At 35.9% G+C, this 27083-nt stretch overlaps 1 protein-coding gene across 2 annotated transcripts in view; it reads right to left on the bottom strand.

Moving 5' to 3' along the window:
* DACH2 (dachshund family transcription factor 2) overlaps window positions 1-27083 on the bottom strand; it is a 324948-nt gene that overhangs the window by 92293 nt on the left and 205572 nt on the right. For both annotated transcript variants that reach the window (XM_062584850.1, XM_062584849.1), the window contains exon 3: window positions 9746-9877. In XM_062584850.1, the coding sequence (XP_062440834.1) occupies window positions 9746-9877 (132 nt within the window). The remainder of the gene's footprint in view (window positions 1-9745; window positions 9878-27083) is intronic.

Raw genomic sequence — 27083 nt, forward strand, 5'->3', positions numbered from 1 at the left:
AATCTAACATAAAATGCAAAATAATTTCAGAGAGGTAGATCCGGAAGCACACATTTTCCTTCCCTTTGCTGCTGAGCACCATGACCAGAAGGCTAGAGCCAAGGGGTGAAATGGGGAAATGCCTGCCTTCTTGCCCTTCCTTTGCCTACCTGCAGAGAGAGCAGCTCCCCTTCCCTGGAGCAGCACAGGGCTGGGCGGTATTCATTGTAAATGCCTGTCATTTAGCAGTTGTAGGAGTCTCCTAAAATGTCTAAAGTGGAATGATTTTTCCTTTGGAAGTGCAATGCATCTAATCTGTATTTGACTTAATACAAATTTATACTCAAAGTCCTAAACTTAACACATTTCTGATGAGCTTTGCTCCCCACAGTGCCGTGGAAGTTACAGTACCCTTGCAGAGAAACATGAGACCTCATCTTAACAAGGGACACTCTGAACAACCTGCTTTCCTCTGGCATCTTGATATTGAGCACTAATATCTGCTACTCCTAACAAGTGTGAAAATTATAACCCAGGAATAAATGTAGCCTTGACTCAACAGTGGCCAAAATGATTTATGAGATCAAAACCTAGCAAAGACAACTAAGGCTCTGAAGGGACTAGCTGCTTGAGCTCAGCCTGCAGTCACATGTTCTGTGCCCACTCCTAATTACTTCATTTGTGACTGTAAAACTGTTTTAACAGACAAAATTAATTATTTTGAATAATCCTTCTGAAATATGATATGCATTTTAATTGTAGGCACCCTGTCATTAATTAAGGTTCCCTACCTTTTGGTGCATTAATTCAAAGATAGTATCACTGACAGAGCAACTATTATAAGATTGTTTACTAAAACTAAAAATAAAGTGAAAAGGTTAATGTACTCTTGTGATATACTTAAAGCAATGCTAAAATGTTTTCATTTGAGTTTTTACTACACATTATTTTTCTACTCTTTAAAATCAATCTCTTTGTTCTAGGAACACATTTCCTGTCAATAAAATGAAAAATGATATAGATTTAGGAGGATAGTGGTCTCAGCGTAGCATCTCTCATATTATTATTCCAGTATCATCTGTTACAAAGTAAGACCAATTCCCACATCTAATTACAAACAGGATTTCAGAGTCATTAAACAAAATACATTTCCATTAGTGCTGCTGTAAGAAGATAGGGGAAAAAATGAAGATTAGTTCATGCTGCACCTCTGTTTTTCAAGCTTTGAAGATTTAGACCTCTGCACTCTGAGACTATAAATTTGTAAAGGATCTGAAAGGTGAAAGACATGTGAAAGCTCTCAATTCTAAGCAGTTTAGCCATACCATTTGCATTTTGTCATTAGTTTATCTTTTGCTGCACTTAATTCTGACAGTAGATACAGCAAGAATCCAGAGAGGTTGTTTATCATTACACTGCATGTACCTGGAGATATTGGGGAGGGGGGATTCTTTTGTATAGATATGAATCTTGATTTTCTATATTAACTTTGTTCCAGTAAAACTTAAAATTCATCATAATGAATTCTGTCTTTATGAAAAAATGTACTTTATGCTCTTGAAAAAAGCAACAGCAGTTCTTAGGCTTCAAATAAGATAACAGCCAAAATACACTAAGGAAACAGATTGTGTGATATGTTTAACTGTTGAAATATAAACTTAGAAGTATATATATTCTCCATACATAATCATTTAGCAACATCTATTTGTAATTCATCCATATAAAAATATACCCTTGAGAATTACCCAAACAGCCAAAAATTCTCACAAACCAGATCTTAGACATTTAATAAAAACTTTTTAGAAAATAAGTCTATATGAAATAGTATCTACTTTTTGGAAAAGAAGTCTATATGAAACAGTATCTACATTTGCTTGATCTTTAAGATACATTACATCGACTAATTTAGTTATAAGTTTATATAAACATGTATTAAACATCATAAGATGAGCACCAAAAATCAGAAACAGAGAAATTCTTCTCAAAGAAAAAGATGCCACAGAGTTACAGGGAAAAGCATAAAGAATTTGATTTATACAAGTTGTCCAAAGTTCTATTTCCTTTATTAGTCTTAAAACTACAACCACAAAGATTTCACGTTTCTTCAAGTTGGTTCTCAATGAAGCCAAATATACAAATATCATCTGATGAATCAGCATTTATTTGCGAATGAAATATATTTAGCTACAAACTATATAAGTTCATATTTAACTTAACAAGAATACATGTAAAAAGTTAATTAAAGCACTCACACTCATTAAATATGTTACTGCTTAGGAAACTAGCTGAAATGAGACCTTATTTAAAACAGCTTACAGACAAGAAACAAACCCACTTCTGTACTCTACAGAGACTGTAGTTCTCTACAGCATCCTAAATTTCTTGGTATTAAATCCTCGCCATGGTTCTACTAGTTCTCAGTGGTGGGGTAACAGGGCAGACACTCTCCAATAATATTTAGACTCCAAAAAAACCATTTGCCAAAGAAATAGATGTATGTGCATCTTGTTTACAAGTTTCGTACGTAGAGACTTGAGTTCTCAGAATAACTGAGAGGCCCCGTGAAAGCAGTCACCATTATAAAGAAATGGAGGTGAACACAGCAGAATACAAACAAGATACAACTCAAACAAGCAATCAACTTATCACTGCCCAGGTAATTTTTGAGAAGCTGCATGTTCAGAAAGAAAACACCACACTTATTTTTTCCTGCAGAATTGTCAGTCCCTGGCTCTAGGAAGGCCCCATGTATCTGCAGGGAATACACTGCTCTGTATCATTCAGCAACAGAAATTTTGTAACAAACAGCAAATGGATGAAGCTTTTTAAATCCTCAGAATTATCTGGATCTTGTGTTCCTTCGTTCCATTTTCACTGGAGAAGAGGGCTTACAACTTCTTAGAAACAACTTGCAAGTGGGTTCAAGAAACTTCCAAGAAAACACACTTCCAATTCTATGTATGAACATGCATCCTGAAAGCCAGGGAGTTTCATTAATATGCGATTCTTATTAAAGTATGATGGCCATAGGAGAAACGCTGCTATGCAGCGCTTGTCCTCACAGCCAAGGCACCCAGAGGGTCCTTCCAGCACCCACTGCCTAACGCAGCCGCCTTACACAACTCGGCCTTCACCGTTTGTACACTCTCACTTCTGCTGCATGAATTAAGGCATGACGAACCTATGTCTCAGGTGAGGATTTCTGGAGTTTTTTCCCACTCGTATGTGCAGGTGCATGCTGTAACAAGGTGCAGCCCTATTCCAGCCTCCTCCAGCATCTCCCGAAAAAACGAGTCCCAAGTAGATGGGACACTCCCTAAACTCATCTCCGATCTTCAGGAGATCATCCAAGCTGCTTCAGCACTGCGTTGACTATTGCCACCTGTCTTCCAGCCAGCTTAGATGCTTGACCACATCTGTTGCATGATCTAACACATTATACCGAGGCACACTTCCAGTACAATGTCCTGTACACAGGAGGACAACACCACATCAAAAATAGCATCCTCTTTCTAACCATCCCAGTGACCAATCTGCTTGTGTCAGATGCCTATGGTCTGGCAGTTCACTTCAATTCCCCAGTCAGTGGCTAACCATACCTCACTATTCTCTATATGCTATACCCAATTTGCAGCATAAAAAGCAAGTATCTTCACACTTTGTGAGACCAAAGTAGGTACATATTTAAAGAAACAGTACTGATGTCTCAATTTGGATGAAACGTTTTCATGCATCTGCTAGGGTGGGACTCAAACAAGCCTAGCTTTTAGATAGGTTGGTACAGAAAACCAAAATGCATATTCCTCCTGGAAAAAGGACAAATAAAAAAATGAAATGTATGCTTCACTAGTTTTTCAACTGATTCTAAAAATACCAATAGTAGTTCTGGCTGGTTCTATTTTTGAAACGGCATGAATGTTTTGAGTTGCTTAGATAAAATAATCACCTTTGAAACAACAACTGTCTGCTCATATAACATACAAAAATATTTGCTTTAACAACAGGAAAATGACTTCATGAAGTCTGCATGGCATTCTTCAAGTTTAAAAAAATCTGTTCTCTGGTCTTGTCATTTTTACTCTTACAATAAAATAACTGCTTCAGCATCCTGCTTTTTAAAATAAAAGACCTACCTCTTTGACTTTTCAAGCACTTGAAAAATTTAAAAGAGAAAAGCTAAAAAATGCTGACCGTGTAATAGCTGGGTATTCATGGTGGGTGGAGAACATGAAAGGTTACAATATGGATCTGTGCCTACGCGTTTCTTTTCAACTTGAGCAGCATCCTCCTGCTTCTGCTAACTCGGCAATCATACAGCTGACAGATTTCTGGGTTTTCTAAATAATGCATGGGATTTTCTTTTAACATGTCAGTGCAAAAGTATCAATTCTGCCCCTGTGTCGTTTGTGATGCTGATTTTCCTTGACAGTATTCCATTAAACCAATGAGCTTTTTCCCTCCTGATGGTTCCTTAAATATTCCTCTGAGTGATGTATTTGTGGTTTTTTAAACAGATTGTGAAGGATGTTTGCATTTATGAGAAAACTGCATGGCAGGTACTGAAAGGAAGAAAAGATAAAAAGGTAACACTTTTTTTTTTCCTATGAAGACTTTTTTCCCCTCTGATCATCAAATGTAAAAAAAAAAAAAAAAAAAAAAAAAAAAAAAAAAAAAAGTATTTTTCCTTTCTTTTCTGCCTAACTTAGTTCCATGTCTGGAAATTTAGCAACACAACTCTACATACAGAATAACATTTTGACTTCCTAAGGAAATACCACTGAAACACTTAGTACTGTTTGATATCTCTCTTGGGAAAGCAAAACACATTTATTAAATCATGCAAGTTAACTCCAAAAGCTAACAGAAGGAAATAACTGCTTTATTCTTTGCACTGAGGTTTTGTACAAACAGGTACTGTCACAGACTATCATGCCTTCTTTGCCTATGCAACCACATAACATAATAACATAACACCCTTAAAGGATTTTCACATAGTATCACCAATACCATACTTTGAAATCTTTCATATTCATGTATTATCATATACACAGGATATTTGTACAAATTGCATTGTACAAGTAGCATGCTGCCATGCTACTTAAAAAAAAAAAAAATCTGATATCAAGTAAGTTTCAAATTTCCCTAGGCAATTATATGTTAAATTCCAGACTCCACTTCACCTAATATTAGTTTTGCATGATGATGAAACAGATGATCTTTCTAACCACTTTTGGGCAAACAGAGAGTTTTTGTTTTATTTATTCTGCTTTTTATGGAACAACAAAATTGGTTATGTGGCTGGCCTTTGAGAAATTTGCACATGCATCCACCATACTGGCTTCAGCTGCCAGCTTCAAACTCTTGATCTTATTCATTTCCTAAAGAGTTGGAATATGAAAGGCCACATGGCTCCTGGCATGGATGATCTGTCATTCTTTACAGCATTACCATCTTAGCTAATGTTAACCTCTATAATCAAGATAATCCCAGACGTGTGTACAGAGTGTGATCAGCAAACTATCTCCAAAGACTTTCTACAGAGTAGGAAAAAAAAAAAGAGAAAGAAAGAAAGAAAAGAAAGAAAAAAAGAGGAATTATGAAAGAATTACAGCCACTGGGAATTTGAGATTTCAGGATGATGTAGTTTCTACTGGCAATCTTCCACTTTCAGAAACCTGTTTTCCCAACTATAGTATCCTCTAACTTGAACCTTCTTTCCCAGATCCTGCCAAGGAGCTGGACGTAAAGACTACTCCACGTGGAACAGACAGCACAGATCAGCTGGAATGAGAGGCCAGTAAACATACAGCACAGGACTAAGTATGAGATTCTCAGCTGCCTGGGAAGTTTGTTTCAACACTTCATATGATGAGTAGGAAGGTGCCAAAAAAAAAAAAAAAAAAAAAAAATCTCATTCACTTCTGCAGAGGGAAAGAGGGGAAGGAGGACACTAATGTTCAAATGTATAACAACATGCTTCACAGCACTGTGAACTGATGCATTAGTTCAATTAAAAAATACATGTAAAGTATATAATTTTTATAAAGGTAGACTTTTCTTTCCCACAGTTCCAGTATTGCCTCCTGCAGCAAGTTCTTTTGTTAATCACATATTTAGATTATTCTAGTACTAACTTCCACTATGATATTTTTGCAGCATCAGAAAAGGAGACAGGACCTGATGGCAAAAGCATACCAGCTGTACTACAAGGCTGTACTAGAAGTAAGAAAAGAAGCGGTACACTTACTCCCAAGTTCTGGCACTTTGTTAGATGTGCTGGTAAGATTCACTTTCATACTTGTATTTTGCTAGAGCACAATACAAGCCATATTCTGTTATTCACGTATCTGAAGTAGAAGCTATCTGAGGAAGTCATGTTCAGACCCAGATTAGTGCTAGTGATCCCAAATTAGAGTTCAGATTTTAAACTGATAGAACCAAAACCTACTGAATTCTGACTTCAGGTATAAAATATCTTGAAAAACTTCTACTGCCATAGGCTCACACACAGAGAAAGAAACTGCAGAAGTGACATTTTAGGCACCATTAAAGAAATAAATGCAAAATGATTTCATATTGACTACAATTGATACAGATGAGGATTGAAATGAATATGACAAGAACTTCTCACCACTTTTTTATTATGTTACTGACCTGTATACAATGACACATTTCTGAAAGATCAATCAGTAAGATTTTAGGACTTTATTCTCATCAACTACATTTTTAATTCAAAACAAGCAACAGCAAAATAGACTATTGCACTCATCTACCAAAATATTACAAGAGGAGTTAGGCAACATCCTAAAGTGAAATATTTAGTGGTGTTGTATCTTAGGCACGCCAAAGGAAGTCAATGTGTAACACTGTAGTGAAAAAAACAGTAATCTTTATATTTGTTCTTTTAAGTACACCTGCAACCCTTAAATTCCTTGTTACAGTAAAAAGAAAAAAAAATCCAAGCAAACAAAAAGTCCTCTGCTCTCTATAACTATATTTTTGATTTGACAGCTACAATTATAATCATTCAGACATCTATTTCCCACAAACTCTCCACAGCCATAACCTTTAGTGATTAATTATAAAGTTCCAGGAGCAATAGTACATAGACTAATTTCCTAAAACAATAAAAGACAGAATTTCTCATTTGGAGCTAAATGAAACACGAGCAGGTTGTTATTCATGCTGAAATCTAGATGCAGAGTCATGTTGCAGCCATTACAGAAGCTATTAAACACAACCTCAAATCAAAGAAACTGTAGGTCTCTCTCCTAAAATAAAATGTTTTTCTCACTTATGAGGCTTCTGACTCCTTTACTGTGTTTCTTCTTCCTCTCTTCTTAGCAAAAAAAAAAAAAAAAAAAAAATTAAATTCAATTTTCTTTCTCATTTCACATCTCCATTTTGTTTTTAATAGTCATTTAAACTGTAACAGTCTAGAGCAAAACAAACATTTGGTAAAGCTTTCAAGTACACAGAATTATCATGGTGTTCTCCTCACAGTGAATCAAAGTTACAAAGTGTGTATCAACTTCTAAAGAAAATGCAACTCTCTCCAGGCCTACCTTGGGCTTCTATGAGTTTTCTAAAGTGAATATTGATAATTCCTCAGTTATTCTGTATAGTAAAGTGAGTTCTTCCTAGTTAAATTTTTACATTCCTTTGGGTTTTGTTTTCTTTTCTGACATATGCTGCTGTCCTGCTTAATGTAAACCTTTTAAAAATGATCCTCCAAAGAGAGAGAGAGAAACTAAGCTTTACAAAAATGATCTTAACGATCTTCATGCTGGCATTGCAGATATTAAAGAAGAAAAATTGTGACTATTAGCATTATTTATTAGTGGTAGCCCTTTTTGTTTTTATATTTCTTTGTCTGCAAGCAGTGTTGGCATTCACTCCAGCTAATTCACTCTGGGTAATTTTACTGAATTAGGCAATGAAAAGGGAGAAAAAAATTATAAAAAGATCTTTACACCACTTACACCATATCCTTATCCTTGGGCCCAAATGTAACTTCAGATAAAGTAAGTGGGAATTTTTCCAAATATTTAAATTGAGTATTGAGTCAGTTTTGTAAGTCATTGAATTGCTAAGATACAAAGAACTTTCATTTAATATGCACATCCTTGATACACTTTAGAAAGGTTTGTATGATAGTCCCCCATAAAACTTGTCAACTAGGTAACTAAAATAATATGATTACTGCACCGTAGATTCTCCCCATCAGTAGTATACAAATTTTGTAACAGCAGGTAACATACCTAACCATAATCAGAGAATTTAGCAAGCTTTTGTACATCAGCTTTAAAAAAAATACTAGTATTAACGCCATTTGTTTTTCTACCTGAAGCTTCCTTGCTTTTATACAGCAACTCGATCTTCAGTTATACTTCTTAACTTTCAGTAAAATCTCATAACTTCATTTTGAACTATACACAGATTAAAACTACACAAATTAAACACTTTTTCGGTGCTTTTTTTCTGAATTCAATGTGCACTAATTGATTAGGGTCTGAGAGGTGAAAAGGAAATACATATTCTACGTAACAGAAAGCTGGGGAAGGGTTTAATGCATGAATTAGAAGCCAGATTTCTTCAATACAGATGAGTACACAAAATTAGCAAAAGACAATACCAGTTTTGGAAAGACTGCTTTGTGCACAATTTGTCATGAATTCAAAGTTATTCCTTTAGAAAATGAGTCTAAGACCTCCCAGCTGTTGCTTTATTGGTCTAATAAATTACCATTTTGATGGTACAATGCATATACACTATACACCATCCAAGCACCCAAACTGCTACAGCAGCTTTGTCCTTTGAGATGCATGCGTGACTTCCAGATACATGTGCATGCCAGTGGGAGTTCTGAATGCAGGAGATATCAGATAATCCCTCTGTTTCTGAACTGGTAATGGAAACAAAGGACATCCAATTTTTAAAAAATGGAGTGTATTGAAAGAGAAGAGTTTGTATCAAGAAAGGTGAGTCTAAAAAGACCTGCCCTTACTGTTGTAAGTATCCAGCAGCTTCCTTAGTTCTTTCTCCATAGTATCACAGTAAGACCTCTTCCATACACCTGAAAAGGTCTTTAGAACAAACAGAAAAGATACTCTCTTCAAGGAATCCATTTCTGATTTAAATTCTGAACCCTGTTCTTATGGAGCTGGGACTCAGGAAACTTCGTTCAGGTCTATAGCTATGTTTATTGTAGTCTAGACTGAACATAGGTTAGGTTTCAGTGACTTAGTTCTAAGGTTTTCCAGCTGGACAGGCTGTAACAAATATTTATCACGACCCTATTTCATAGTTCTGGTTAGTAACATCTATTCAAGGAAAGAACAAAATACTGAAAAGCAGAGTTGGTAATTCAGCATTCCTTGCTTTACCTTTCTCCAGTGAACTGTGGTGACTCATAATGAGTTCCAACAACCTGATGCTTTGAAAACTTTCCATAATTTACAAGAAAACTCCAGACTCAATGCATTATTGCCAAGATAGAAATCTTTTGTTACTGAGAATCTATTTAGAGAATGGTTTAGAATGTCTGTGTTTTTACATAATGAAAACAATCCTCAAAAACTAAGGTAGATGGCTGTTAGGAGGAAAATTAGAGTACCAGGTGAAGTGATTTTGAGCTGATGACTGGGGAGTCAAGCTTAAAAAATAGAAGAGTGCAAGAATTTTAGACAGATTTTAGATTTTGTTTCTGATGCACAAAAATAGGTGCTAGAGCTTCCCTGCAGCTTGCGTGCACAGCATTACTTACCTGCATTAGAATTGAGTTCTTCATTTTCTGATTCTGTTCCATTTTGACTTCCACTTCCATGAAGGCTATTCATTGCCATAAGTTTCATCTTCTGTAACTTCATAGCCTCTGCCATGGCAGCTGCTGTCAGACCTAAAATAAATAGAAATAAATAAAATGCAATATTGTATGATACAACACGATATATAAAAATATGAAAAATCAGACAAATTCCTTTCAGTAAGAATAACTAATTCACATAAATTCAATACACTACTTTTCCCAATTCTATATTGTTATTCCAATTATATTCTATTATCCTTACTTTAAAGTCATTTGGGTTATTTCAGTACAGCACTCTAAAGTTTTTTTTTTTAATGCTCTCATATTTCTTCTTACTATTTCTTTTTATAAGAACAGCACAAGAAATACTAATTTAGTGGTATCCATTTCGATTACACTTTTAAATATAATTTCCTGCCACTTTGATCACATTCTGCTTGACTTATTTAGCTGCTAAGTATTTCCAAGTAAAGTAGTAAGATATGTTCCTTAATTTTCCTAGGAATATGGAACAATCAATCAACAGTACACTATTATATATCAAAACATTATTTTGAAGCCTGTTGAACTGGATAGAATTATTGCTACTGGAAAATATTACATTGGAAATGCTAGAAAAGTACAATTTAGATAATTACAAACTTGATCCCACCTTAAAAAAGGCGATTACAAATTCACAGAATTTAGGAGTGTAGTGGTAGAAGACTTTCAGACGATTAAAAATAGTTAATTTCCAATAACAGAAAAAGAGTAAAGTAGGGTCACGCTTTTTTTTAAGAAGAGTAGAAGAACGTTTGATTTCTTTCTTACTGACAAAGTCAAAAATCTAGACAGTCTCAAATTACTTTTACTTTTGGCAAGATGTTACTGAAAATCTCTTATCCGAAGAATTTCATCTATATAACTGGAAAACACAGGGGAATAAGGCCACATGACCAGAAACAACTTTACAGGTATATTTATTTATTCATTCAGTTATAGACTAAATGGGCTTTACTGTCTCCCCCCTGTATACTATGCCTTATTTTGTCATTTACTACAAAGTAAGCTAAATGCTTCATGTCAGGTATCTTGTGATTGACTGTGCAACAGTTCCACAAAATCACTGAATTCATCTACCAAAAAAGTATAATTTTTTGTTGGTGGTGCATGTTGTATAAACCAACGAAGATTTCATATATCAAAACAGAATTAAATAATCTGCTGTTTCTGGAAAGTATTGCTTACTGAGAGATTAGATACTGATTAAAGTGAACTAGTAATTTTCACATCCTATACTGCCACACATCCTTAAATTAAAATACTTTCTTTTAAAAGCTGCTATGAATTTGACATTTAGATTTGTTGAACTGCTCCCACAATAGGCTTCACAAAAGTTCTTATTATTTTAATATGACTGAAGTAAGCAAGGAAGCAATGGACTCAAACCACACGGGGAGGGAGATGACGTATTTTCTCATACATAAATACAGAAATCCTGTAACTTGAGACAAGATATTCCTAACTAATATCAGTAAGTTGGAGATGACAAATTCTGAGATGAAAGCTATACAAGTTGTCTTCTCTCTGGTCCTTCTGTCCTTCTCCTCCTGTTTTGCTTAAGAGCCTCTCAGCATTTACAAAAATAAACTGCAGTTACACACTCCTATAATCCAAAAGCACTGATGCCAGATCTAACAAATATCTCCTATTGTAATTAGCAACTTGTTTTACAGCTTTGTCATTTACATGTGAAAAATTACAGGGAGAGGAAACAGCATTTCTTATTAAGTGAATTTCACACTATTTTCAGCAACTTCAAAAAAGAAGCATCAATATAAGTCTTCTAAAGAATTTACTATTAGCCAGTTTCCAGGCATCTATGTGATTTGCTGGACTACCTGAATATTTAACTTTTGTTCCATATCCCAACCAATTTCAAGTTTTGAGATACTTTCATCACTAGAACATTTTCAAAATTTGCTTCCAATCCACTTACAAAAAATTCACATTTAATTTTAAGGTTAAAAAAGATAAAGAGTCTGGAGTTTTTTTTATCCTAATAGTTTATCACATATATGTACCCACATACATATGGATGAACCAATGTCCCAATAAGTATTTTCATCTGTTCAGCATTTATTCCTACTCTTGATATTCTAAGTGACAAAACTTTACTTATTTAACTGTGTAAAAGAGTAAAGAACCTATTCATAAGCACATAAACAGAGAAGGGAAAATATTTCAGACCTTCGTTTCAAAGTCTAATGAAAAGCAAAGACAAGACATTATACAGGGCCCTACATGAAAACAACTTCTACTGAACAGTTGCACTAGCAACATAAGAAAGACAGAAAGTATATTGAGGTACAAACCAAAAGGAGTAAACACAGTTCCAAAGCCACCACAATGAAGCTTGTGGAAATTAAATGCAATTATTGTCAGGCATTTTTGAGCTCCCTAACCAGACACAGCTGCTGTAACGACAAAAGCCAAAAAAAAATGATATATCAGACATCTATTTTGTGCCATCTGCCACACTGAAGTAACTCTACTTCAGCATTAGAAGTTTAAAGGTAAAGCACAGTACACTTTACCTAATGTACAGCACTACGGCTGAAACATCCGGAGTGGTCAGGCATAAAGCTGAAGCAAACAGGGCCAACACTATCTCTTAGTTTAATTTCAGCGAGGTCCTTATACTCCCATTCTGTTATTCCCCAGCTTATACTACTTTTTGTTTGAACTATGATAATACTAGGAGCCTCAGAATTTGACCGTATGAGGCAACTGAAATATACTGTATTAATTCTTCAACATTTCTGAAGGCTAATAAAATTCAGGTTAAAGTAAATGGTTTCATCAGTAAGGGAGTTCAACAGACTGAAGTGATGGAAGAAAATGTACAGCAAATCACCCGTTGTCATAATCTTCAATTAAGGCTATTGCAGAGGCATTACCAAAGCTACTATTTAAATTAACGTATAATAAAACACTTTTCTACAACTGACTCAGCTCTGGCTAGCTGTGGCAAAGAGGGCTATTCTTCAGCTGACTATGTAAGGATCTACAAAGAACTGCATCATTTCCATCCTTCCGCATGAATCATTATCAGCAAAAGAATCTTACTTAAAGTACCTCACTTTGAAAAACGTACTTGGAAACTGCTGCAAAGTATACATCTATCCCTCTACTTTCACCTAAAAATAATCACTAGGAAAGTAGACACACTGGATTACATACTTCAAAGCTTTCAGCTTTTTCTCTCCATTTACACTTTAAATTCTCCTCCTTCAGCTATCTTCACCCAGCTGTTATCAATCACTAACCACCCAGGAAATAAACCATGTAACACTTACTGTCAAACACACACAGCTTTTACAATGTTAGCAAATGCCCCCACCCCCCCAAACTGCATACTCTCTGCAATTATAAGGACCTGGTTTCAAAACTGCTGCAATGATGTGGACAGTGGAACTAGTGCTGCTAACAGTAGCCCACAGTCTGCTGGTTACTTTGGCTGAAAGGCAGAAATCTCCCAGCCATGGTCTTGGTCAGCTCTTTATATATCAATCTTGATTACAACTGCATAACAAATTGTGATGGTGGGTGCTCAGATACACCTGCATTGTGCATGTGGCAAAACAACCAACTGCCATTAGTAATCTCCATTCTATCGCTTAAGTTTTGTCAGGAACTGTGTACTCTCCCTTTAACAAGTCTGCAAAACTCTACTAGACAACACATTAATTTAGCCCTGAAATAAACCTTCAAGGAGACAGAAACTAGCACACTTGATGCTGAAGCTAAAATGAAGTGAGATTCGGAAATTGCATTTTAAGCCTCAATGAAAGTGTAATTTAGCACCAGACAGTTTTTGTATCATGGTTTTTAATCAAACTTAGGGCTGTACTCACTTTATTCAACATTGCACGCCACAGTGCTCTGGGGAAGACCTGCTGCTTGTGGGATGTTGGAGATACAAGTCCTGTAGTGTTTCACAAAGCTTGATTGCTTCTGTGAGGACTGGACTCCCTGAACTTTGTCCATCTCATGCTCCTAACGCCAAGCTGCCTATAGCATTTGAGATGATGAAGACCAGAAAGGTTTCTCCACCATTCTTCTGCATCCAGGTAAGGCTAGTGGTCAACTGTCTACTCAAATACCCTTTACACAGACACAAAGATTATTCCTCCACGAAGTTTCAGGAAATAGTTCAACCAACAGGCATTTTTACCGCATGGCCCGAAGATCACACCTCTTGGTCTTTGGCACTGTCCCCACCCCTGCCAGAGTCCAGCTGTCCAGTGCAGGGAAATGCAGAACATAGGCCAGGACACCCAGCAACAGAGGGACAGCCTCAGTGTTGAGTAAAGCTCATAATTTATTGACTAGCAAATATGTTCTTCGAGACGTAAGAAATCAAAACTCTGTTACTTTCTTGCACTGATGTCTCTAGTTGTCTTGAATGTGATTCCCCCATGTTTACCTGATGTCCAGTCACCAAACATTGGATTTGCATGGTAAATACAAGGACCAAATCAGTTCTCTGAGTATTTTAAGGTGACCCTTGGTATCAACTAATCTTGTACTCTAGCTATGTACTCTAGCTATTTTCTCAGCTCTCTAATTAGTTAGACTGTGCCTCTCCTTCATATTAGTTTGAAAGCTTTTCTGTCAAAACTGTGAACAAGTAAATTAACTAAAGGAGAACTATGAGTAATCAAATCTTGAGGTTTGCAATTAATTTAATGAAATGTTGAGTCAGTGAACTGAAGTATGGTCTTATATTAAAACAAAACATTTAATTAAATTAACAGTCAACACATTGCAATTAATAATATTCAAAAGAAAAAATGAAAACTAGTTTAGCCCTGCCATATTATTTCAGCTTAACAGTCAGGCATTGTGCATCAGCTTGTTTGTTATTTGCATTCAAAGCTGCTATGGGTCAACTATGATGTGCTAAAACAGGAATAATGAAACATCTGGTAGTATGAAATGTTAATGTGAGATACCATATTGCAAACAGTGAAAACAATTTTGAAACATCCAATAAATTAGGCCTTTGAATACTGAAAGGATGTGCTTTCTTTCCTGTTTTCTTCAATAAGAATATTTATAATAATAAACACATAACATACTTTAAGGTTTCAGAATGCCTGCAAGAATTATTTTGAAAATTCATTATTAGAAAGTGAAGGCTTCTCTGTAGCTGAAATGAATCATCCTTATTTAGTCATTATTTAGTAAATTTAGTTATTATTTAGTAAAATCCGGCAACTAACCTGAATGACAGTTAAACCAAGATATTGATTAAGGACTTTAAAATGACCAAAGTGTCAGAGCATTTAGTAATATATCCAGATATGCAAGTCTTGGTATTGCAGGTTTCTTCCATTTGTGTAACCTGTCTCAGCTAGAAACTATAGGAAAGTTTTAGGTCTAGTGCACAGCTCCCAGCTCTGTTTGCAATGGCTGTTCACAGACACCTTGGCTACCATTTCAGATAGGTCATAATAATCCATCACCATGAAACACTGGAGAGACTGTAAGAAAAGAACTTAGTGAATAATTGGCCACTGCAGGCACAGGATGGGATTTCAGTGCAACTGCAGTAGCTCAAAGCTTTATCATGGGCTAAGCTGTGTGAGTAGACACTCAAAGTCTTGGGAGGACACTTTGGAGCCTAGACTGAAATCTATGCTATATCCATTCGACATTGCCCGGCTGAAGTGTAGTCAATAACCAAGAAATGTACTACAATAATTGAGTTTATTTCATCTGTTCTGATACTAGCAACTAGCTGTTCTGATATTACAACAACATTTTCAAAATGTTATGATTCTGTCCCTCATTTTGCAACAGGAAAGCTCCCCAAACAACAGGGATAGTTGAGTTTTACAGCAGAAATTTTGAAATTAGATATACAGAGTATCTCACTAGATGTACAAAATGAAATAGAAAATAAAGGCTAATTCCCTAAACATTTTCATTTAATGAAACTTCAGAGACTACTTAAGATTTTTCTAAGCAAAACATTTCAGAAAGTTACATTTTTGACAGGCCTTTTTTCTAAACACCACCACTTAAAAATGCGAAGAAACCATTGCAAACAATATTATCGCAAAAGAACATTACTAAGGGATAAAAATTAGATATAAATACTATGCATATTTTAGTCAGGAATTGCCAGGAATTAATCTTTCAAAGACAAGCTAAATTACGCTGCTTCTGCAATGAATTGTCCTACAGCCTTTACCTGCAAGACCTTATTCTTTGCCTTTGTGTAGTCCCTGTATTTTCCGCACAAGGCTTCCAGCTTCTGCAGCAGTTAGATAGGGACAGACCTACAGATAGGTCTCTTCATCACACAACCCTGATTTAACCACAGGTCAATCAATTCTCTATCATCAACCAGATAGTTATGCTGTAGAAAAAAACAGCATGTGATAATGTAATTTAAAGACTTTACCAAGGGTTCAGGGAATTAGAATTAGGGTTGCACAAATGTTTCTCAATTGTTGAGGATTTGATTCCAAAATCTTAGGAATTCTCTTTTAATATAGTGTGCTTGCTCACTCTATTTTAATTCTAAAATATAACTGCACATATTTTCTCACACTGGGAGAAAAAAGATTAGAAGTTTTACATGCAAAAAGCCCCTGTCACATCATGGAATAATGCAGTAGCAGGCTGTCATTCTTCAGTTTTACAGATACTTAGACAGTAGCAAAAGTCTTGATACTTACAAATTTGGGGGTACACCTTAAAATATGGGGAGAACTTGTTTTCCACTGCCATCCTTTCTGCTTTTATCCCATCTCTGTCCCAACCTTGCACCATTTTGTGAAAATTTTCACTCCAGATCATTCTTTTTCCTCACAAAATCAGTCACTGTCCTTATTCTTTAGGCATTTCACCCCAACTTCAACCTTTTTGTTTTGTAAAACCTAATCTTATCCTCCCCAATTCCCATCTGAGAGACAAGAACAATTTTTAACATGAACATCTTTCTCTGAGTCTCCGTACCTGAGATGTTTCGTAACTTTGACCCACAATGACCATGAACCTGTTACATTTCTTGTCTAACTCTAAGGAACATAGTTTGAAATACACAGAAACATTAATCCCTAATTTGTGTTCATATGTAGCAATGGTCATAATTCTTAATGCATATATCTATGTTAATACGAACATATGTTCAAACAGGTATCAGCAATACCCAACTATGTATTTTACAGACAGTATCATACACAAAAGGTTGCCTATATTTTATGATAATCAAAACTGCAGCATATATTGAAGAGAAACAGAAAAATCAGAACTACAAAGAGCACTGAGAGGGTTATTTTTTCCTTCATACCTACAGTATGTGTCACGAGAATTGATTAATTTCATGACATTTTCTCCTCTTTTTTACAATCTATGTCATGAGAATGATTTGTCAAGACTGTAATGCTTAATACTTTTAGTATTCTGTACTATAGTGACCTTTACCTTCTGTATATTTGATTGACTGACCATCCCACTTTTGATTTACAAGTTGCAGAAAATGGAAGCATAAGCAAGACAGACTTACTAGCCACTGAATTATTGTTGAAAACATCAGGATTACTTCGTATGTAGAAGCCTGTGGCTAGTGGAGTCCCCCAGGCCTCAGTACTGGGTCCCATCCTGTTCAACTTATTCATCAATGACCTGGATGAGGGGACAGAGTGCCTCCTCAGCAAGTTTGCTGATGATACCAAGCTGGGAGGAGTGGCTGACACACCTGAGGGCTGTGCTGCCATTCAGAGGGACCTGGACAGGCTGGAGAGTTGGGCAGAGAGGAACCTCATGAGGTTCAACAAGGGCAAGCGCACCTAGTGAAGAATAACCCTAGGCACCAGTACAAGCTAGGGACTGACCTTCTGGAGAGCAGCTCTGCAGAGAAGGACCTGGGAGCGCTGGTAGATGATAAGTTGACCATGAGCCAGCACTGTGCTCTTATGGCCAGGAAAGCCAGTGGTATCCTGGGCTGCATTAGGAAGACTGTTGCCAGCAGGTCAGGGGAGGTGATCCTGCCCCTCTACTTAGCCCTGGGGAGGCCTCATCTCGAGAACTGTGTCCAGTTCTGGGCTCCCCAGTACAAAACAGACATGGAGGTACTGGAGAGAGTTCAGTGTAGGGCTACGAGGATGATCAGAGGGCTGGAGCATCTGACCTGTGAGGAACGGCTGCGAGAGCTGGGCCTCTTCAGCCTGGGGAAGAGAAGACTGAGGGGGGATCTGATCAATGTATGTAAGTACCCAAAGGGAGGGTGTCAACGGGAACAGAGACAAACTCTTTTCAGTTGCCCCGTGTGACAAGAGGCAATGGGCAGAAACTGAAGCACAGGAAGTTCCGCCTGACCGTGAGGGGGAATTTCTTCCCTGTGAGAGTGACGGAGCACTGGACCAGGTTGCCCAGAGAGGTTGTGGAGTCTCCTTCTCTGGAGATCTTCAAGGCCCGCCTGGATGCAACCCTGTCTACCATGCTCTAGGTGACCCTGCTGAGCAGGGAGGTTGGACTAGATGATCTCCAAAGGTCCCTTCCAACCTTACTGATTCTATGATTCTATATAGATAATTTGTATGTTCTTGTAAGCATATTTAATGCAATTTTAATGATGCTATTTAAAACTTTCAACATAAAACACCTTATACTAACTTCATGTGACACACTTAGAAGTGTGTTTTCATGCATAAAAAGAATGACAAATTCATGAATTAGGCCTCAGATTTCAGTAACAATGAGACAAGTTACACTAATGTTCATAATCATCCAAATTCTCAAACTACCAGCTTACGGTTTTAGTAGTGCTGTAATGGACTAAAGATTACATGAGGACTTTAAAAAAAAATAGAAATATGTTAAATTACTCTCTTCATAGCAACATATAAAAATAAATTCTATCTATAGGTGAAGATGTTAACTCTAAAGTACTAAACATTCAGGACCCACAGGACAGGCTACAAAGCCAGGAAGGAAAGTGTATCGTTGACATATGTGTCAGCCTGCATCAGGAACGCTGGTCATTCTTTCTGCATCAAGAGAAATAAAGACGGTGACACACACTGGCATCCAGCCAGACCAGTATGCCGCCACTCAGGGAAGTATCCCAGATGTGCAAGCTCGGATTTACCTGAATCAAATTTAAAACAACTCAGACTGCCAAACAGTCCAGAAAGCTCAAATAACACCACGGCCCTGGGTGTACCAACAGGCTTTAATAGCTCCTGTCAAATCTTCTCAGGGGTTTCACAGGTCACTGTGTTTGCCTTTGATTTCAGGACTCAGTTACCCATTTTAGAACACTTCAGGTTTCATGAGAACCTAAAATTATGCAATTGATACATTCCATCAGAATAGCCCTCGTATTCATCTTTAACATTCTGTAACTTCAATATCATCAAGAAAACCATGGTGCATTTGCTTCCATCTGAAATTAGAATTAACTGTTATTCACTTTTTCTCCATGTTTATTTCCATAGTTTTAAAGCACTTCTCTATAAGCTGTACTGATGGGAAAATTGCTAAAGTTTTGCAAGATCCTTTCAGTTAAGTAGCAAAATGTCTGAAAGCTTATCTGGAGTTGGCACAAATCTCTGGAGTTCGTAAAATTAATTGGGCTGGAAGGTCTTCCGAGAATATAGATATCTTTGTGAGTGATTTTAAGCTTATCCTACTTGTGATTGGAAAATACCATACAAATATCTTTTTGTATCTGATGACACAGCTCAGCTATGTCCCAGTTATCTACAATCACAATTTAAAATCCTTGAAATATCCAATTTTTTAAGTGAATACTCAGTTCCATTAATTCACTGTATAACAATATTTCAGACCAAACCTTAATATACTGTCAAGATTCCTTCTTCCCAGCACAGCTGTTAGAGACCAGATTTTTAAAGTGTTCCCACTGGTTGCCACTATTCACTTCAACAGAATCAGTCTGACCAATGCGAAGTCCTTCTGAGAATCTTACTTTACAGATATCTTTTCAAACCCGCTTAGAAGCTGGTTACAAGGAAGCAATGGTCCTCTGATCTTTCCTCAAACAGTTTCACTGAACTGTTTGTTCTTCTAAAACCAAGCAAATATTAATACTAATTTCATATGATTACTCACACGGTATGAACAGCAGCAGCGAGCTACCTCCTGTGGTTTTTGCTTTCAAATTAAAAACAAAAGTACTATGATAATTAACTGCCTACACACAGCTATTAGGCTGTGCCTACAATGACCAGTTTCTTACAGTAACTTAAAGAGAACATCGGCCTGAAACAGCTAGTGGTGAGCTCCTTACATTGCCACTATGGCCGGCACTGGCAAGGCACAGGGAAAACAATTTGCATTTAAGGAACTGTACTAAATTCTCAAACTAGCTTCAGTTGCTAGACAAAGTACTCAGTTCAGGATAAAATTCTGCTTTCCTCATAGCCATTGCAATCCCATAATCTTAGAGCAGTACCTCTGAAATCAAATTATCATCAGTGTGAACGTTCATAGAAATCAGATTCTTCCTACCAAAATTATTGGAAACAGCCCATCGGTTAAGATGGCAGATAATGCCAGCTCAGATGGTAAAAATTAAACCAGACTGCTTCACTTATGCAGCTACGTAGAATCTTCTCCTAATATGGCATTTCTTCCACACAAGCAACTTTTCTAAGACCTCCATCAAAACAGAAACTTAGTGCTCTAATAACAAACATAGCTAATGCTATGTATTTTTAAATAAGGCTGAGAGATCTGTGGGCATTTCCTGAAGCATACAGAAACATCATGCTTATTTGAAGCACAATAACCTAATCAATGAAAAGAGGGAGTCCATACACACCTCTTCAAATGGCATTCAATTAACCCAGTCTCCAAAGATGCCACTCCAAAGCATCACTTATGAACATAAATTCACGGAATATTCTTCTGAGACCTGTAATCACATTTCAATTCTTGCTGTTGAATGAAAGTGAAATACTAGAGATTTCAGATCATTTGAAATACTACAGCCAGTTCACAGGAAAAATACTTTTGGACAGTATTATGTTGAACTGGTAAAGCAATAAATGATTTTAACTAGGCTTTTGTAATGAGTTTTCATTAGTGGTGTGTCATGTCATATACAGCTTAGCTAGTAACTCTCCCTAAAAAGAAAATGAAGTATTTTAGATTAGTTTATTTTAGTTTCAGCATGGTCCAGTTAGCAATGTAACTGGATTTGCAAAAGGACTAGCACTCATGCAGCTTTCCAGCCATTCTCTGAGACAAGAATGAGCAGTTCAAGCAGTGTATGCTGCCTAAACACTTCCTAAGGTCAAAAAATGAGCTGCTGCTTTGGCACCTTATGTAGATAATGATGGATATATGAACTTCTAATACTGCAGAGGAAAAAGAGGAAGAAGCACACATTCTGGATCTAGCTTTTATATAGCTATGTTTAGACCACTGTAATACATTTAGTAGTTTTAATTTTTCTTTTGCCAGATGACTAGTTAAAAAAGAATCCCAACACAAAATAATGTGTTTTGACTATGGTTCTGATTTCTTAACACAGGGGAGAAGGAAAGGAAAAGCCTTTATTTTCACAAGGAAACTGCAAGGACACAACCATTTGTCAGTTCCTTCAAAAGAACCAAGCACAAGGAGAAAGGAGTGAGGTTCTTAGGAACAAGCCAGCAGAATGAGAAGGGTGAGGAAAGAAAGAGATGAAAAAAATGCAAAGAACAGGATTCTCCTCTGGGGCATAAATTAATGGCTACTGATCACACGACCAATGTATGCATGAAACATACCTACAGATGAGTGTGTACCTTAACTCTAGCAATCTTTACACCTTAGCTCTAGTATTTTTTACCTCTGAGTGTTCTGGTTTTCCCATTACTATTGTAATATAAATTTGCTGAAACTTATTCATGCATGATTACCTTTAAAATAATGCAGAAGACAAATAATTTAATCCCAATTGGCTAATACTTTCTTTGTTTACAAAGTTATGCTAGAATAGTTATTTCCATTTTATTCTATGGAACATAAAGAATGTTTTCGAAGCTTCATTGAGAGCTTATTTTCTTGTTCCAGCTTGTGAATAAAAATTGCACCTAGAAAATGAAATACATCATTTTGTTTAAATCTTAAAGGATGTGTCTCTACTCACTGGTCAAGCTGAATTAACTTGCAGCCTCCAAGCCAAATATAGGCTCAAGAAGGACAGGCAGTGAGCTGAAACATTCAGTAATCTAAAATTATGCAAATATTCTCTTTGCCCTTGCAAATCTTTACAGATAAACTCTAGTAGTCATTTACTCATGAGTCTGCATCAGCACAGCACTTTCATTTTCTTATAAAACTATGGCACCAAATGTTTTTAGCTTAACTATTGTTCAACAATTTCAATAATCAAAGTACATTCAAATCTTAAAATAGATTCTCAGATTTGATATTTCAAACTTTAGGTTTACCTTAAGAATAAAAGTATATTTAATATAAATGATAGCCAAGATGCATAGAAAATTAATTTTGGCAATTAAGGAAAAGATCCCGGATGCCTATTCAAGTTGCTTTTCTGCAGTCTACATTATATAGTAAGTCACTCCTTGCAAGCTTTCCCTTTAAAATCATCGTACTTTGCACTCCTCAGCCTTTCCTTAGTATTAAGATTGTAATCTTTCATATGATTTGCCACCTTTTTCAGGAAAGCAGTGTAGAATTTCTGTGCACTTACTTCATATGTGAACAGACTGAAATTGCCTTTATGACCACAGCAGGCTGTAACATGTGCAGCACAACTTTACCTCACTGATAAGCAGAGTTAAGAGCAAGGCAGAACTGAATTTATAGGTAGACCATTTTTATTTGTTCATACCATCTTGTAGATTAACACCCAAAACTGTAAAAATAAGTATATTCAATAAATGTTATTTACAATTGTTAATTTTTAAAAATAATTTAAATATATTATCATTTATAGAAGAACATGAGCTAGTACACTCTTTTTTCAATATACAAGAATTTTTTTACATTGTGACAGTTAAAGGATACTAAGACAAAAACTTGTAAGGACATTTAAAAACTTTAATTAACCTAGCTGATATAGTTAGGAAAACTAGACAAAGTTTTTGCCTCAGTGCATTTTCATCAGGTCCAACAAAAAGAAGAAGTATTTAGCTTAAGTTTTCCTTCTTCTTCATAATCTCAATGAAGATGCACAATATTTGGAAAAAGATATTTGACAAAGACTAATACACAGCATTACTTTATCTGTTGAAGTTTTCTCACTTCAGGTAAGAGTTTATACAGAATATAAAAGGGAAAATCCCACAATCTGGGGGCACAAATGAATATTGATTTGAAGAAAATGCCCCCCTGCACAGATTCTGAAAGGTTTCAGCAGTGAATACATAAAATGAGTTCTGAAATATGTTTCGCTCTGCTGCACGTATCAAGATCTGTGGTCACACCTGAGACCTTACTCTAAGTTCAACCAAGAACCATAAAAGTTCTTTTTTAAAAGGCCACAAAAATCATTCTTGGAGTTTTAGAAGTGCATTTGAAGAGCCAGTAAAGTAACCCAGAGAACATTTTCTTTGTTGGTGATACCATTCCCTATCCTACTTCAAAAGCATAGCACTAAATATATTATATTTTAAAGACGCGAAGTTAAATCAGAATGCAGGATACAATACACTGCAGGAACACTTCACAAAAATTTCATACATGTTTTACATTCTTGAGCAGCTGGTTGATTCTGTTGGACTAGAATAAAATAATCTAACATTTAATAAATTAATTCAGCTGGAAAAAATCTATTAAGGATTATTTCTGAAAAATACACCATGACAAAGAGTTGTAAACATCTCTTACATCCTTTAATTCAGATTTCCAACATAGTCATACTGTATTGATGACAACAGGTTTAATAGGATAGTTATTATAGATTAATTAACATTTGACCATACTTCAAAACAGTTCAGTATGTAAATACAAAACTTATTGTAATTTTATTCCTCTATATATTTTTATGACCTGGTAAATATTTAAGATATAACTATTCACTTACTTCACTTGAATGAACAGTGAAATTAAGACAGTTAGGCTGCCCTGATCTGTAGGAATTTACAGATGACCAAGGAATATCTTTATAATTGTATTCAGGAAATAAAGGATGTAATATCCACAATCCCATCTGTCCCTATTTCTCTCAAAAAGCCACTAAACTTCTCATACTTGAGAAGAAAATTAACCTTTTTGTTGATTAATCACCAGGCAGCTTTGACTGGTGAAGAGAAAATTGTATTACAAATGAACAGCTACCTGTTATCAAATTACAAGGCATTTTCATCAAAGGACCAAAAAACATAGCACACTGACCAGTTAACATGTTTCCACTGACCTGGGGGGATTTTTCCAGTTAACAGCTTCTGAAGAATGCTTCCTTTTGATTCTTGTCTCTGACACAAAAATGATTGTCCCATTTAACCAGTGTTCTATCACATACATCAGAGAATCCTATTTACTCACACACTACTGGAACATTAAAACACAATAGTGTGATTGTCTCTGGAAGAAAATTTTAAAGATTGACTTTTTTTCTTTTTTCTAAAAAAGGGAGTGAGATCAAAAGCTAACTTTAATAGATGTTTGACTAAGGTCATACTCCTAGGAAATGCAACACTGAAGATGAAAGAGAACAAATAGATTTGGCTTTTGATCTCAGCCAAATGCATTTGGCATTGTTTAGCCTTTATAAAATACTTCAACTTTAGGCGATATCATGACTAAAATGAATCAGTTTAAGTCCTGAGGTTTCAATAGTTCAGTAATACTTTAACATGTGCTGAAGTTTGGGAAAACTTCTCCTTTCTGAAGTATTTGGCTAGATTATTCTTAACAGAATGAAGACAGGTTAAAGCTGGCTATTACTGCTAAGGCCAGATAGGATTTAAGATTAGATTTTCCTAATCATATACAAATTTAAGAGTAGTTATCCACTAGTGATGTTAAATCAGGATCACTGATATTGCTACTAAGAATTTTTAGTGGAAAGCGCAGGCTTTTGAGAAAAATGAGGATTGAGAAAAGCTATTGGGATATTCAGATAAAACAAAGCACTGAGTCCATATCTGACTGCTTTAGCAAATTGTTTAATCATTCTAATCCTCCTAAAATACCGTAAACTTCAAAATTTAGAAACTAAATAGTAGTAAGGGAGACATGGATTACAATTATCAAATTATTTCTTTCAAACTCTTCTGTAATAATGGTGTTCTCTGACAGAAGAAAATTTGGTTAATTAAGGAAAAAGATAAGGTAACAGAAATTGAAGAAATATGCTTAAATTATTATGACTGTTAGAAAGTATTAATTACCTTTACACATGAAAAACACTGTAAAAAACTGTAAACCTCTTAGTAGGCTATACAGTCAGAACCTGAAAAGGCGTTTCATCAACACAGCCAGCTCCGACCTCTGATAAGCAGCAGTGACAGCAGGGCCCTTCCCCCCGCCAAGCCTCAGATTGCCTTTTTAAAGTTTTGATAATTTAAAGATAGCAACTTACAATGAAAACACTATAATCAGTGAGTTAAAAGTAAACTACTTAAAGATGTATCATAATTCTTTCCAGGTATCTATATGGTTTGAAATGTTTAAATTCAATTTAAGTAATCAGTTAGTGCTGAATGTACCAATGTACATACTAAAATAATAATATACTAATATAATAATATAATAACAAGTATTCAATTTTAAGGTAAATACGTATCTTTGTATGATCATATCCACACATAGTTCTCACTTTCTCATTTAAGTAGAATATCCTGAATGAAGCTACTAGGAACTACAGAAGTGCGCAGTGATTTATCTTGCAAGCAATACATAGTTTCTCTGTTTTTTAGATACTATCATTATAGAAAACTGAGAGCTCTATGTTCACAGAGTAATGTCTAATTTCTGTTATCCCGGAGTTCATGGTATGGATAAACACATAATACATATAGTGCAATAAATTTTCGCAATAGTTTACAAAGCAAGGAAACATGATAAGAAAGCACAGGATTTGAGTGGAAGAAAGAGTGGGCTGAAATGTAGAAGAGCTGTTTTTTCCAACTGCTCAATAATAATAATTAATAATAATACACCTAACACTGGCCTCTTCCAGTAGGCCTGATTCTGCAGACAAGCTTTTAATTGTATTAATTTAATTAAATAGACCTTAGAAGTCAGTGAGAGTATTTTCTGTATGGACTTCTACATAATAGCAAGGGCTGTGAATACCAGTGCAAAATCAAGTTCTCCCCTATGACAGTCCTAGCCAATTTAACAATTAGAACAGTCTGAATAAATCAAAATGTGGTTGTTCACTAACCCTTGGAGATGTCATTGTCCCTGGCTCCCAACACCTTCCCAAATAACATGATGAGCACACTGCATCATCCTCCAGGAATACATGATCCACTGACATCTTCAACAGACTAACAATGAGCATTTTATACTTCCTGCAGAAACTCAGGATCATCTTTGAATTTAGCTTAGATAGTCTACTGCTTTGAACTCATGTAGCTATGAGAGTAATTTTGCTCATCACAGAATCACAGAATGGTTGAGGTTGGAACTCTGGAAATCATCTAGTCCAACCCCCCTGCTCAAGCAGGGTCACCTAGAGCATGTTGCACAGCATCGCATCCAGGCAGGTTTTGGGTATCTCGAGAAGGAGACTCCACAACCTCTCTGGGCAACCTGTTCCAGTGCTCTGTCACCCTCACAGTAAAGAAGTTTTTTCTCATGTTCAGATGTCACTTCCTGTGTTTCAGCTTGTGCCTGTTGTCTCTTGTCCTGTTGCTGGGCACCACCAAAAAGAGTCTGGCTCCATCCTCTTGATACCCTCCCTTAAGATATATCTACAGGAATGTAATATGCACAGGAAAAATTTTTCTCATAATCTGTGCTATCCTCAGAGTGTTCACTACAAGAGAAATTCAAAACTATCTTTGGTACGCAAGAATTTAATTAATTAAGAAGGTACACAAGATAGGCTTTTTCTCATTTAGAAGACTGCTTTCCTAAACAGCTGAGTTAATTTCAAAAGCAAAGATCTTCTCCCCTCCTCTGCCTAGAATTCTGACTAGTAGGTATATCATATAGCTAAAAAAAAACATGCATGATTTATATTGTAATATATATTACAATAGAAAATACTATATCTGTGTTATACAAATATTTGGCCTTAGCAGCTATATAGAAATTATAAGCAAAGGAAGAACTTACTGATATCAATTTCAAATTATTCTATTATATT

This window comes from Rhea pennata, chromosome 11 (genome assembly GCF_028389875.1).
Source record: "Rhea pennata isolate bPtePen1 chromosome 11, bPtePen1.pri, whole genome shotgun sequence".
NCBI lineage: Eukaryota > Metazoa > Chordata > Aves > Rheiformes > Rheidae > Rhea > Rhea pennata.